Source organism: Nelumbo nucifera, chromosome 7 (assembly GCF_055504915.1).
Source record: "Nelumbo nucifera cultivar China Antique chromosome 7, China Antique-T2T, whole genome shotgun sequence".
Lineage (NCBI taxonomy): Eukaryota > Viridiplantae > Streptophyta > Magnoliopsida > Proteales > Nelumbonaceae > Nelumbo > Nelumbo nucifera.
In genome coordinates, this window is record NC_142655.1 from 40,559,937 (window position 1) to 40,573,882 (window position 13,946).

The 13,946-nt window shown below is 38.2% G+C and overlaps 1 protein-coding gene across 7 annotated transcripts in view; it reads left to right on the plus strand.

Moving 5' to 3' along the window:
- LOC104590755 (FAM91 carboxy-terminus protein) overlaps positions 1-13,946 on the plus strand; it is a 96,285-nt gene that overhangs the window by 30,096 nt on the left and 52,243 nt on the right. For all 7 annotated transcript variants that reach the window (XM_010249499.3, XM_010249500.3, XM_088891278.1 and 4 more), the window contains one exon: positions 1,073-1,179. In XM_010249499.3, the coding sequence (XP_010247801.1) occupies positions 1,073-1,179 (107 nt within the window). The remainder of the gene's footprint in view (positions 1-1,072; positions 1,180-13,946) is intronic.

The window sequence follows — 13,946 nt, forward strand, 5'->3', positions numbered from 1 at the left end:
TTCTACCTTGGTTCAACAAACTTCCAATAAAAAAACCTTAAAACAATATACTATCCACAAGAGTAGTTGTGGGTCAATCAAATAAATTGCTGCAAACAGGTCATAGATTGCTCAAATCAAGTTCACAAGGATGACAGTCCAGAAACAATTTCTTTATAGCCCCAATTAATTCATTCATGTGTACGGCACACATATGTTTCATTTCTCACAACCTCTTCTCTTCACTTTCAGTCACATTACTGCTCTTGGATTGCCCTAATAGATGGTCTCACATCATCAAATGATAATCATACACATAGACATAGTCATGGTTAGAACCATCACAAGCTTCCCTGAAAAGCAGTTGGCCCTGATCCAATTTCCAGATCTTCTTAGAGAACCAGAAAAGAAACAGAGAGAAGAGGGGGAAGCAGATTGAATAGAGAGAGGAGAAGAGAAAAAGCAACAACCAGGTTTGGTTAATGCTCTGAAACCATGTGGCCTGTTAGAACAGTGATTTGACAATGACAAGAAGAAAAAAATCACTAACCATAGGCTGAGAAGAAGAGCAAACCCTATTGCTCTGTTCAATTGAGATTAGACTTAATCTTGCCTAACAGGCAGACGGGTATATATATTATTCATCTTCAATTTAAATTATATCCTTGTTTACTATAAAATATGGACTGGAGTGTCCTTAATTAAAGAAGAGAAGACTAAAATATCTTGCTGCCTAATTGCTCTTAAAACACCATATAGACCAACCATAGACAGATAAGCAACTTGTGAAGAAGCACCATTTTTCCAGTTCTAGGACAACTTTATTTTAAATTACACCAAAAAGTCATTTTATGTGGGCTTCACTTCCCTCCCTACTTTGTATTGTTTGTTTAACAATCCGTGTTTGTTTGCTATTTTTTCTTGTTCTCATACTTTTTCTTAAATGAAAGATTTAATGTTTTTTTTTTTTTTGTTTACATCTCATTAGATTTTTGCACTTGATAGAGTATCATCACCTTGGGATATCCTTATTTGGTTCATATCATATGCTGAAGAACTGACAACATTCTCATGCATTTAATATTCCTTGCAGAGCAACCTTATGATAGCATCCCTAATTTTAGTGCAGCAGATGCATTGAGGCTCACAGGAATTGGAAGAAATGAATTTATTGATATCATGAACAAGTGCAGATCCAAGGTATGGGTCAATGGTGTAATAGTAATATGCTAAATCATGAGCAGTATCTATAAGCAGAATTGTGTATTTCATCTATGAGCAGTATCGTTTAAACTAGATGATAAAACAAGGGCTCCACATCAGTGTTTTATGAACATAACTAATCTGATATGTTTGTTTTGGATATCTTGGTTTTTATCCATTTTTTGATAATTTCTTTTGTTTTTCTCCTTGCTATGTTCCCACTTTAAACTGCATGTGTAAAGTGCCAAATAGTACTTTAAACCACTTGGAGCCATTGTGGAATGTTTTCATCTATTGTTATGCCCTAGTTTTCTCCTTGGAAAAAGGCATGTCAATGTGACAAGGGCAGCGCCTTTGAATTGGTTGATCAATGGGTATCTGTTTACCTGGATATCAAACATACCTTCCCCATATTGTCAAGGTGTCTAGCTGATAGTGTGCACGGTATGGCACTTAGTTGCCTAGGCAGGCACCTAGGTTTTGCCACAGTGATGAATTCTCAAAAGAAAAAAAAAATCAAAATTTTGGGTTAGTTCTCTAGGTTTTATGCCAATCACCATGCATATTAATTGAAAAAAAGATAAAATCTTCTCTTCATGAAGAATATTAATTGTTGTCAGGGGTATTTTTATGAATGTTTCAGGCACATAGGGATTCCTGTTATTTTCCTTTTCTTCCAGGGACCATTCTGTAATTATTTATTTATTTACTGATAAAATATAGTAGGGTGAAGTGGGATCCGCCACTAACCCATTCAATTTCTCTCTAAAATCTGTTTGTTGTCTTTTTCTTCTTTTCCTCTCTCTCTCTCTCATCTTCCATCCTTGATTATTCTATGATTGATTGCATGGTATGAGAGCATTAATCTGTCATAGAAAATCTAATTTCCTCCTTTTTCTTCCTTTCTTAATGAACAGTTCTATCATCAAGAGGATACATATTCAGACCACAACCTGCCTGGACTCAATGACCTCCTCTACTTCCTTGGCCTCCCTCTCTCATCATTGCAAAGGCTGATCTATCTGAGACTGTGGGACTCTTTGAAGACCCAATATTAATCCTATGAAGTTGTGCAAACACTTCCTCAAGAGAGGGAAGAGCATATCCTTTAAGAATTTGAGCCCTAACTGGTTCATACTCAGCCTTCAAACCTACTAAAATTCTGGTCACATCTAGTTGCTCCCTTTGTTGCTGCTAAATTTTAACATATGGTGTCAAGGGATGATAGATATTCAGCTCATTCCAAAGGTTCTTCATATTAGCATAGTCCTCAAGTATCTGATTTCCTTGTTGCAGATTAAAGTATTCTTGATAGAGCTGATATACTCTTGTATAGTATCTTGTTTGGAATAGAGTTTCTTGGCATAATCTCATATCTCCTTAGTTGTATCAAGAAACATGAAATTCACAATGATTTTGAGTTCCATACTATTCTTTATCCACGTCATAATTTGTGCATCTTCTTGTTCCCAATCACTATACCCTTGGGAATCAGTTGAGGGTTTTTCCTCCTTCACATGTTTCACTTTTTTCTTGGCTCTAAGAAAGACCTCCACTGACTTGGCCCATGGCACATAATTTTCACCATTCGTCTTGATGGAAGTCATTTGTACGTTCAGAAAATCAGGGGGAATCATAGCATTGGATTTTTGATCAGTGTTCTGTCCTAGGGTTGCCATGGTTAAAGAAAAAAACATCACTTCACAACACCACACTATACCGCAACCATTCAACTACGACCAAAACATGTGCTGTAATTAATTTCCAGCACTATTCTCACACATATCACCCACTTCTATCAACAAGAAACACAGACAAAAGCTCTGAAACATGTGCTGTAACAGGTTTCAGCACTGTTTCCACACCTATCACTCACTTCCATTAGCAAGAAATATCCAGAAAATCACTTCTTACACATACCTGTTAATAGAGGCCGACTACAAAAAACCTAAAACTCGATGTGCTGAAGGTGCTGGGAAGAAAAAAAAAACGGGGAAGAAAATCTGGGCTCTGATACCATGTTAGTTATTCGATCAGACCTGATTTATTTCTTGAAATAAAAGGAAAATAGAGAGAAAGAAGAAGAGAGAAAGAAGGAGAAGAAGAAGAGGAAAAGAGGGGAGAAGATGAAGAGATGGTTCGGCTGTTCTCAGAAGAGAGAAAAATCTATCTTCCCAGCCAACCATAACAATATATAGACTTCTAATTTAAAGTACAATGACCTTTGTGCCCCTCTTTATGTATGTGACACCCTATTCAGTCTCAAACATAACAAACAAATCAACCTAGAATAAAACACTATGAAATGACTCAAATACCCCTGATTGTTGACTCTAACAGTTTGGACTGTGTTTGAAGATTGGTTGAACGCTATTATGCCTAAGAATGGTTCTGGAAGTTGACTGGGGGGTATTTTGTTTATTAGAATGAGTTTTTCCAAGTGACCGGCTTTATGTCTCTTGTTTTCCCAGTGGAAACTGAAGTGTTATTTGCATGTTGACTAGGCTGTGTGTGCAGTAGTGGTTCTCAGTGACAGTGAGTACTTGGTACAAGTGGTTGCACCCCTCGAGTAAGTGTTTGTTTCCAGTTTTTTGTCCATCCTTGTTCGTTTTTCTTGCTGTTACCTTGGACTGTTATAGCTGTGTGACTGTGTGCCCAGAAAAGTCTGTTTTTGACCATTTTGGGAGTTTGGATTCTCCAATAGTTGTGTTTCAACAATGTCCTTAGAGAGTTCTGTCTCTTGGAATGGTCCAAGAGTGTTGGCTTTCCTGTATCTATTGTCCTTGATGGACTGAATTACTTGGAGTGGTCCAAGAGTGTGAAGATGTTTATTGGAGCCAGAGGGAAGTTAGGATACCTCATTGGGAAGACTAAAAGGCCTACAATTGAAGAGGCTGAGTATGAGAAGTGGGGACAAGATAACTACCTTATTATGTCTTGGCTTACATCTTGAATCCAGCCTGCTCTTAGAAAGAATTTATGTGGGCTAAAACATCCAAAGAAATTTGGGACCAAGCAAAGTCCACATATTTTGAACAAAGGTACTTTGCTTGGATCTACCAACTCCAAGTGGAGTGAGTTGCATTGAAACAAGAAGAGAAGTCTCTTGCAGCCACATATTCAGCTCTTACTTCAACGTGGAAGAATTGGATATAAGTGTTTAGATTGAAAAAATGAAGGGGATGCTTTTGCATGCAAAAAACTCTCTTAAGAAAGGGTGTTTGCATTTTTAGCTGGTCTAAACTCTGTTTACGAGCCTATTTGGGTTCAGATTTTGGGTGGTAAGGAGCTTCCAGTCCTTGAGGAAGTTTTTCCTTCGGTGCAGCGTGAGGAAACTAGGAGAGTTGCTATGAATCCTTGTGAGGGGAGTGGGTTGCTTTATTGTCTAAAAGTGACAACAAGAAGGGTGTGGTACAAATAGGGCTGTCAATTGGACCGGATTTGGTCCAATCCAATACTGGTCCATCTACTCTAGTCCAAATCCATACAAACCAAGTCCAATCTAGTCCAAATAAAATGCAAATGAATCGGATTTGGTCCAATCTAGTCCAAATTGAATCAAACAACAAAATAACATGAGCAACCTAGAAAATATATAAAAAAACTACAACACCTGCTCCAATCCAATACAGTCCAATTAAAATGCAAATGGATCGGATTGGTTCCAATCCGATCCAATCGGATTGGTTCCAATCCAATCCAATCCAAAGTGAATGAAGAAAAGTTTTTTTGTAAAAGTGCTTTCACATAAGTAATTTCATAAAAGTGCTTTCGTAAAAATGCTTTTGTAACTTTATGCTAGCTTTAGTTTTGATCGATTTCAAATTGGACGAGGTTTGGCCTTTTGATCAGATTATTGGGAATTTGGTTTAGGTCCGATTCAAACTGATAAGAATATGGACCAATGTAATTTGGAATGGCCTAATCCAATAATTATAACGGGTTGTCCAAATTTGATTTGATAAGGTTTGATCGCATTGGATCCAATCCAAAATTGGTTCATTGACACCCCTACTTGAGAGAATTTGTTTGGCAGTGAGGGAGGTGAGACCACAAGAAGTAGATAGCCATGCCATAATCACCACCAATGTTGAAGATGGAATGAACTATACCCAAGTCGTCAGTGACCTCGACCAACCATCCTGAAAACTAGAGGTGTAAATTGGGTCATGCCATGTAGGCCTGTGGGCCGAGCTGGGCCGTGCTTCCCACCCCTAGGATATTTCAGGGGGTGGGGGGTTAGCCCAGCACAGCCCACGGCCCGAGCCCACATGGGCTCGTGCTGTGTTGTGGGTTGGGCTAGTCCTCCGAAAATTTGGGGCCCGATCTGATTATCTCGGATTAGGATGATGTATTTATGTAACTGGATTAGATTTAGATTTGACTCCATCGATCCGATTATATTACAATATTTATTAGTTTTAATATTAAATATATAAATTTTATATAATAAATTTAGTATGTTATATTTATATTAATTTATTATATATAAAAGTTGAAAAATAAATAAATTTTTAATTTTTCTAGTATTTTAGAAAATTTATAGCAGAGTTGGATTAAACCCAAATCCAATCAGAGTCCATTAGGATTCGAATTCAAATCCGAATCTTTAAATCCAATCGGATTTTCGATCAGATTAGGATGGAGGTTCTCAGTAATCGGATTAGATGCGGATTTTGTTGCATCTAATCTGAGTTTGATTTGATTGCAACTTTATGCATGCAGGCTGCGGATGGTACGACACATGCAGTCATGTCATGCTGTGTTGGCCCATGGACTTGAAACCCTAGGCCCGGCATGACTTGTATGATTGTGCCGTGCTCAGCATGGCCTGCTTTCTATCGTGTTGGGCTGTGGCAGGCCATGGGTGGCACGACCCGATTTACACCTCCACCAAAAACATGTCAGCAGCAATGCAAAGTGGATGACCATTTTGTTAATGGGTGATGTTTGAGAGGAGGCATTTGAAAGAGGGTTTGAGAGAGAGAGACTAACTTCGAAGAGACAAATGATGAAATGTCGAGAGCTTTAGCCTTCAAGGTTTCAGTGGACTTTTAGACAGTTTAAAAATAAATGTAGTCTGTCCATTTCGGTCTGCTAATTATATTGGACAATAAAAAGTGGTCCAGTCCAACCTGATTAAAATTTGGACTATCCAATCCATCCAATATAGATGTGAACTGGACGGGGTCCAACCTGAATATGGTCCATTGACACCCCTAGGTACAAAGGAAAGGAGGAGGCGACAAACAAGTTTTGGTGTATCCATTGTAAATGGTTTGGTCACACAAGGAGTTTTGTTGGGATTTGATTAACAAGCCTAAGAAGTCACAAGGGAAGTAGAACAAAGGACCTAATGTAGCTAATATTGGATCTTCTATGACTAGTTAGGATAGTCAACAACCAAGTTAGGGTAGCATTCTTTTTCAGCCTCTAGTCTCTGTACCTAAGGAAGGTTTTCTAAGTACCATATGTGATCAGGTTGAATAGTTTGGGCATGTTTGTATATAGTTTGAGGAAACTTCTATTACTCCATCCACCTTGTATGCAGCAAATTCAGGTAACTGAGCAATTGCTTTCCATGTTTTCTCAGTTCCTTCTCAGTCTTCCTAGATCAATGATCCAGGTGCCACAAACCATATGATTGGTAAGTCTTCTCTTTCTCTATTCTTATTGTGTTTTGTCTAGAAAAGAAAAAGTTAAACTTGCTGATGGCTCTTGTTTTTCTATTGTTGGATAGGGAGTTGTCTCCTTTCCTATTGGCCTAAGCTTGTCTGATGTTTACCATGTATCAAAGATGCCTATTAATCTCCTATCTATTAACTACATTATCAAGTCATTAAACTGTTTTGTAACCTTTTTCCCTAACTGTTATGTGTTTCAAGATTTGACTTTGGGAAGAATGATTGGTGGAGGTTGCATGATAGGTGGACTCTACATTTTGGATTCAATGGCTTTTGATACTTCTATGAGAACTGATTTATTGAGTCAGTCCAGTTTACATACGAGTCATTGTAATAAAGACAAGATTTTCCTATGTCTTTGTCATTTAGGTCATTTGTCCTTTGTTTCATTGAAGGTTTTGTTTCTAGACTTGTTCAAGTCAATGTCTTTGTCATCTTTGGAATGTTCTACTTGTTAGTTAAGCAAACATTGTAGAAACTCATTGCCTCCTATTAAGAAAAGAGATGATATGTCCATGTGAAATGTGAATAATCATCAATGGAACTAATTACCCCACACCTCCTTTATAGTATCTATCCACAGGTAGTGCTGGTTAATATAAGGTTGCATGGAATTTATTAACCATCCTACAACTATGTAGTTTTCCTGCATTTACCTCTCATAGGCAGGGGCATCCTCCTTGGGTTTCTTTGTATTCCTAGTGATGTACCCCTAGTTCCCTCTACTACAGACATGGATATTTATTTACTGAGGACATGCTAAATAGTTGGTTTCGTCTAACTTCACTGTGGTTACTGCTCCTAATAGAGTTTGTCCAAAACTAGTCTCTGTAGGTTGCTTTGTCTCACCTCTACTTTGCTCCATTGGCTAAATGGAAACAAACAAAAATAAAAATAGGATACTACTAATTAAGAACCATTGATTTAAAGTGAAAAGTGCTCCTTAATCACCCAAAACTAGGGTTTCACAAAACCCGACAACCCGGGAGAAAGAGAGAAAGTGTAGCCACTCCTACCAGGAACTCTAGAACCCTTTTCAACCTAAGCCGATCTCAATGTAGGTCAAAAAACTTCTCTTCAATCCCTAAGTGCTAGCTGTAAATTGTCTCTAGAACCCTAAATTCTATTTCTCTAGTTAGCTAGGATTTTCGGGAAAATCTCCAAGAAACCTGTCTTGGACCTCAATCTAAGAGTGTATTCTTCTCCAAGAACCTCCCCCAAACTGGGTTATAAGTTGTCAATCAATCAGCCAATCAATTCTCTGTACAAACTGTGTATGGAAACTTGCTCTGATACCAAGTTGTAAATTGTACCAGCAATAAATTTGAAAATAAACCATGAGAAAAGAAAAGGAAAGAGGAAGAAGGAGTTCAGAAGAAGGAAGAAGATAATGTAAGAAAGAGTAATAAAGAAGAGAGCTAATCGTCCCTCTCTTTAGCCCCCTAAAACACATATTAAATCTAATTGTAATTTAGGTACAATAACAAGGATGCACTTAGTAGGGCAGCTATCTCAATAAAAATGATAAGAATGCAAAACAGGCCCATAACTTGGGCCCATGATGAGGCCAAAAAACGAAAAGAAAAAAAGAGAAAAAAAGAAAAAAAAAGAAGAAAAAGAAAAAAGGTGAATGTAGTCTATTTTGCATGTTTTTGTAGTAGGATTCCAAATTGTTGGTTTTGGGTAGCTTTGTTGACAATTTGGGACTAGGGGTATTTTTGTTATTTTATATTTTAGATTCTGATTAGGGGTATTTGGGTGCACATCTATTGGGTTTTGGTCTCTTGGGTCTTTTTGTAACAAAAGTTATCTTTTGGAGGTTCATTTGAAGTTAGTTTTGTTCTTAAGGAGTTGCTTGTGAGAGGGAAACATTTTAGGGGCTTATGTGTAAATGTTTTAATTGGCTTTTTCAATAAGTCATTGGGTCTTATAAAAGAGAAGGGGGCTGTTTCTGTAGCTCAGCCCCAACTAGGGTTTTCAAGTATTGGGAGCATGAGACTTGAGGAGTCGACCTATTTCGTTACATTCCAATCCCTCTATTTCTGCGTGTCCGCATTGGAGGACAGCTTGTTGCCATTGTTACTGTAGCAGAACTGTCTAGGAGTTTTACTTCAGGTTCAGGTCTGAAATCCAACTTGTTTTGTTGTTTTCAGCTTGGTATTTCATGTGCTTATTGCTGTATACTTGAAGTGTTGCATGTAATTTGTTTTCTTATCCACATCAAGTGGTATCAGAGCTAGTTCTTTCCTTGGGTTTGCTTCAAAGTTCATCTCCTTGTTTTTTGCTATATTATTATGGCTGCAAGGGGTGGACGTGGTAGGGTTGGTAGAAGACCACAACATGTCACTGGAGAGGTTTTCCAAGAGGCTATAATAGGGCTACAAGAATAGATTGAGCATCTTGCTCAACTTGTAGTTCAAAATGCTGCTAGGGATGGTGACATAGCAAGTGATTTGGGGCTAGGAAGAAGAAGACATGCTCCTAGAGTTGATGAACAACCCATTGACATTATTAGTGAAGAATCAAGTGAAGACATTGAGCAACCTAAAGGTCATCAACATGAAAGGAATAACAACCAGTGGTGGGAAGACTGAATAGTGCAAGCTTTACAATCCAATCAAGGTCATGGTGTTCAACTTCATATTAACGAGTTTGATGGTGAGTTGGAACTTGAAAAGTTTCTAGACTAGTTGAACACCATTGAAAATTATTTTGATTGAAAAGAAATGAATGAAGAAAGAAAAGTGAAGCTGAAATCCCAATCCTTACCACCAGATTATGAGCAAACTCTTACCAAAAGGTGTAGAATTTAAGGCAATGGGAAAAGAGTGTGAAGGAGTACACAAAAGAGTTTAATAGATTAACTCTTTGGAGTAATATGACTGAACAGCAAAAAGAAGGAAAGTGGGCCCATAACTAACAAACATAACATAAACACTACTTAAAACATAAATAAAGAGCACTAAGGCCCATTCAGCCTATTCTCACTACACTCCCCCTCAAGTTGAGCATAGTTGTCAATCATGCCCAGCTATCTTACATAATGTTGAAGCTTCGCCTTAGGGACTCCCTTAGTTAGAAAATCTGCTAGCTGGTCTTCTGATGCAATGAAATGCAGGCACATCTCCCATGAAGCAACTCTCTCCTGTATAGTGTTTGTCTACCTCTACTTGGTTCTATCATGCTGAACCGGGTTGTGAGCAATGTTAATAGCAGCTTGGATATCACAATACAACATTAGTGGCTTGTCACATGAAACACCCATCTCATTAAAGAGAGATCTTAGCAATAACAACTCAAAAATTCCATGCCCATAGCTTTATACTCTGCCTCCGCTGAAGATCTAGCAACCACTGACTACTTTTTGCTTCTCCAAGAAATAATATTTCCGGCTACCATAGCACAATGTCCAGATGTGGAGTCCCGTTATCCACATTTCCTGCCCAATCAGCATCTGTATATTCTTCTACCTTCATGTGTCCATGTTTAGCAAACAATATACCTTTCCCAGTGGTTCCCTTAAGATAGCATAACACCCTTTATGTGGCAGCCTTATGTGTATCTCTAGGAGCATGCATGAATTCGCTGATGACACTCATTGCATATGAAATGTTTGGATGAGTCATACATAAATAAAGAAGTTTCCCCAGTAATCTCTGAAACACTCCCTTGTCAGTTAAAAGTTCTACATCATTAGCTGAGTTTATGATTCACATCAATAGGGGTAGAGACGGGTTTAGCACCAAGTTTTCTAGTTTTAGTAAAAAGATCTAGCACATACTTCCGCTGAGAAATAAAGGTACCTTCCTTGGACCTAGCAACCTCAATGCCAAGGAAATACCACAACTCCCCTAAATCTTTAATTTCAAATTCAGAACTGAGGAACTTCATGAGAGCACTAACTTCTTTTGTATCACTGCCAGTAACTACAATATCATCTACAAAAACAATAAGGAATGTCACTAGTGTGCCTTTCTTCTTAACAAAGAGGGTATGATCTGATTGAGTCTGAGTGTAGTCGAACTGAACAAGAGCAGTCCTAAACCTATCAAACCAAGCATGTGGAGATTGTTTTAGGCCATAGAGTGATTTCTTCAATCTACACACCTTACCTTGCATTTCCTTGCCATATATACTAGGGGGAAGGGACATATATACCTCTTTAGTGAGATCATCATTTAGGAATGCATTCTTAACATCAAACTGATACAAAGGCTAAACATAGCTCACTACTAAGGATAAAAGAACACTTACCGAAGTCATCTTAGCAACTGGATAAAAGGTCTTAGTGTAATCTATCCCATATACTTGGGTATATCCCTTAGCAACAAGATGAGCCTTATACCTCTCAATTGGCCCATCTGCACAATACTTGATAGTGAAAACCCACTTGCACCCAACAGGTCCCTTCCCAACTTGCAAGTCAAGAATATCACAGGTATTGTTTTTATGAAGGGCTTCCATTTCAGTACTCATAGCATCCCTCCACTTTGGTGTGGCTAAGGCTTTTGAACCAGACTTTGGGATGGATTGGGACAATGATTTAAAAGGCGTGCCTCAGGCGCAAGGCGAGGCCTAGACTAGGCGCCTTGCATGGGTCAAGGTGGCTAGACTTTAGAAAGGCGCTCATCTCTACGCCTAAGGTCAGGTGCCAGGTGGCCTAGGTGAGCGCCTATTTAAGCTATCCATTGTTTTTTATTTATTTTTAAATTTAATTTTATATATCATTTTAATTGTACATGACTTTCCTTTTTATGTATTGAAATATTATATATGGTATGCCCAAGTTTGAAAGAGAGAAAATACATGCCATATCGAGAGAACAAAAGATTTTCCATGCAAGGCTTTCAACAATGAACCCAAACGTCTCAGACTCTCGGACTCCCATAGTCTTAGTCGAATGACAAATTCCAATCATCAGGTTTAGGTTAGGCCTTCTTCTTCTTCTTCTTCCATTCTTTTTTGTTTTGATAGTAAAACAGGGGCTCCACCCCTTGTTTCTTTGTTTCTTTTTTTATTTCTTTGATTCTTTCACTGTTTTTTACAGTAGAACAACAACAGTCGACCTATTCTTTCTCTCCACATCTTATACGAAAACAAGGGCTCTACCCAACCTTTCTTTTCCAATTTTTTCTTCACTTTTTATATTGAAAACAGGGGTTCTGCCCCCATCTTCTTCTCCTCCTTCTCCTTCTTCCCTTGTATTATTTGACACTAAAACAGGGGCTCTGCCCCAAACCCTTCTTCTTCTTCTTCTTTTCCTTCTTTCCAATTTTTTTTGGTTTTGACAGTAAAACAGGGGTTCCGCTCCTTCCCTTGCACTGTTTTACACTAAAACAGGGGCTCCACTCTCTCTTTTTTTCCAATATTTGTTTTAGCTTTTTTACATTAAAAACAGGGGCTCCACAATCCACCCCGTCACTGTTTTTACTCTAAAACAGGCCTTTGAACCACTGTCACGATGTTTTCATTTAAAAACAATAAAATAGGGCTCTTTCCCATTCTTTCTTTTTGGACTTTCAGTTTTAGACTTTTAGTTTGTTTGAGTTTTAGACTTAGTTTCATTCTATATTTTTATTTTGATTGATTATTAAATATTAATTTAGTTTTCTTCTTTTTTTTGTATAACTAGATACTGATGAAGGCAATACTTCTTATGAAATTAGTAGGAGGGATCTAGCATGGAAGTATTGCTCTCTACAAGACCCTAATAATACAAACTCAGTCACTTGCAAGTTCTGTGGAAAAGTGACTAATGGAGGAATCTATAGGGAAAAAGAGCACATTGTTGGTGGTAGGAGGAATGTTAAAGGATGTACTAAGTGCACTAAAGAAGTTAGGGAAGAAATTTTGGCATATATGCAAAAGAGGGAAGAAATTTTGGCATTTATGTACAAGCTGTAGGAAAGGTGTTTGGAAATACAATGAGCTGTACATTTCTTCTTACCTTTTCTCAAAGCAATGGGTAGGTCAAGGTCTAGAAACGGGGGTGCTGGTGGAGGAGGTGATGGACATGTCCTCTCTTCAGTAATTAGAAGCACCTGAGGCTCAACTTGAGGTGTGGGATCAACTTGTGTTTGCCTTCGCTTTTGCCATTGGTACTACCTCTGGAGATTAGGATGAGTGGGAAAAACTAGAGGACTAGCAGGAGGAGGGGGAGGAGCAGGTTAATCTCAAAAGAGAGGATCACTCCGGAAATAGGGGTAATTGTGGAGGACTCGCCACAAGACTCAATTGGAGCTAGAAAAGGAAGAGATGAAGAAAACAACTCAAGAGATCTCTCCTCCTTAGAAGGACGACTATAAAAAGGAACCAACTCTGCAAAGGTGACACCCATGGAGACAAACTAGGTGCCACTAATGGGATCAAAACAACAATACCCTTTTTGTGTGGAGGCATAACCAAGGAAGATACAATTCTGAGCCTTGGGATCAAACTTGTGTCTTTTGGAACTGAGAATGTGGACATAACAAGTGAAACCAAAGACCCATAGAGGAATAGAGAAAATCTCAACACTAGGAAAGAGGACTCTAAAAGGAGATTTTAACCCCAAGACTCGAGAAGGCATGCAGTTAATAAGGTAGGTAATTGTTAAAACTGCATCACCCCAAAACTTCACAGGAACATGGGTAGCAAAAAGAATGCTCCTTGCAACTTCCACAATGTGTTTATTTTTCCTCTCCGCTATTCCATTTTGTTGTAGAGTACGGGCACAAGAGCTCTGATGAACAACCCCAAACTTCTCAAGATAGGAGGTAAGGTCCTTCTCAAAATATTTCTTAGCATTGTTTGATCAGAAATTTTTGGTGTGGGTATCAAACTAAGTATGTGTTCATGGAACTATTGCACAAGTTTAGGCACTTCAGCATGAGAGCGCATAAGGTAAATCCACGTATATCATGAAAAATCATCAATAAACAAGATGAAATATCTATAGCTACCCATACATGGTAAATGGTAAGGCCCCCACACATCAGAGTTAACAATATTAAAAGGAATAGTCGATCTTTTATTACTTGAAGGATAAGTGTTCTTACAATGCTTTGAGAGTTCACAAAACTCACAATGAAGACCTAATAG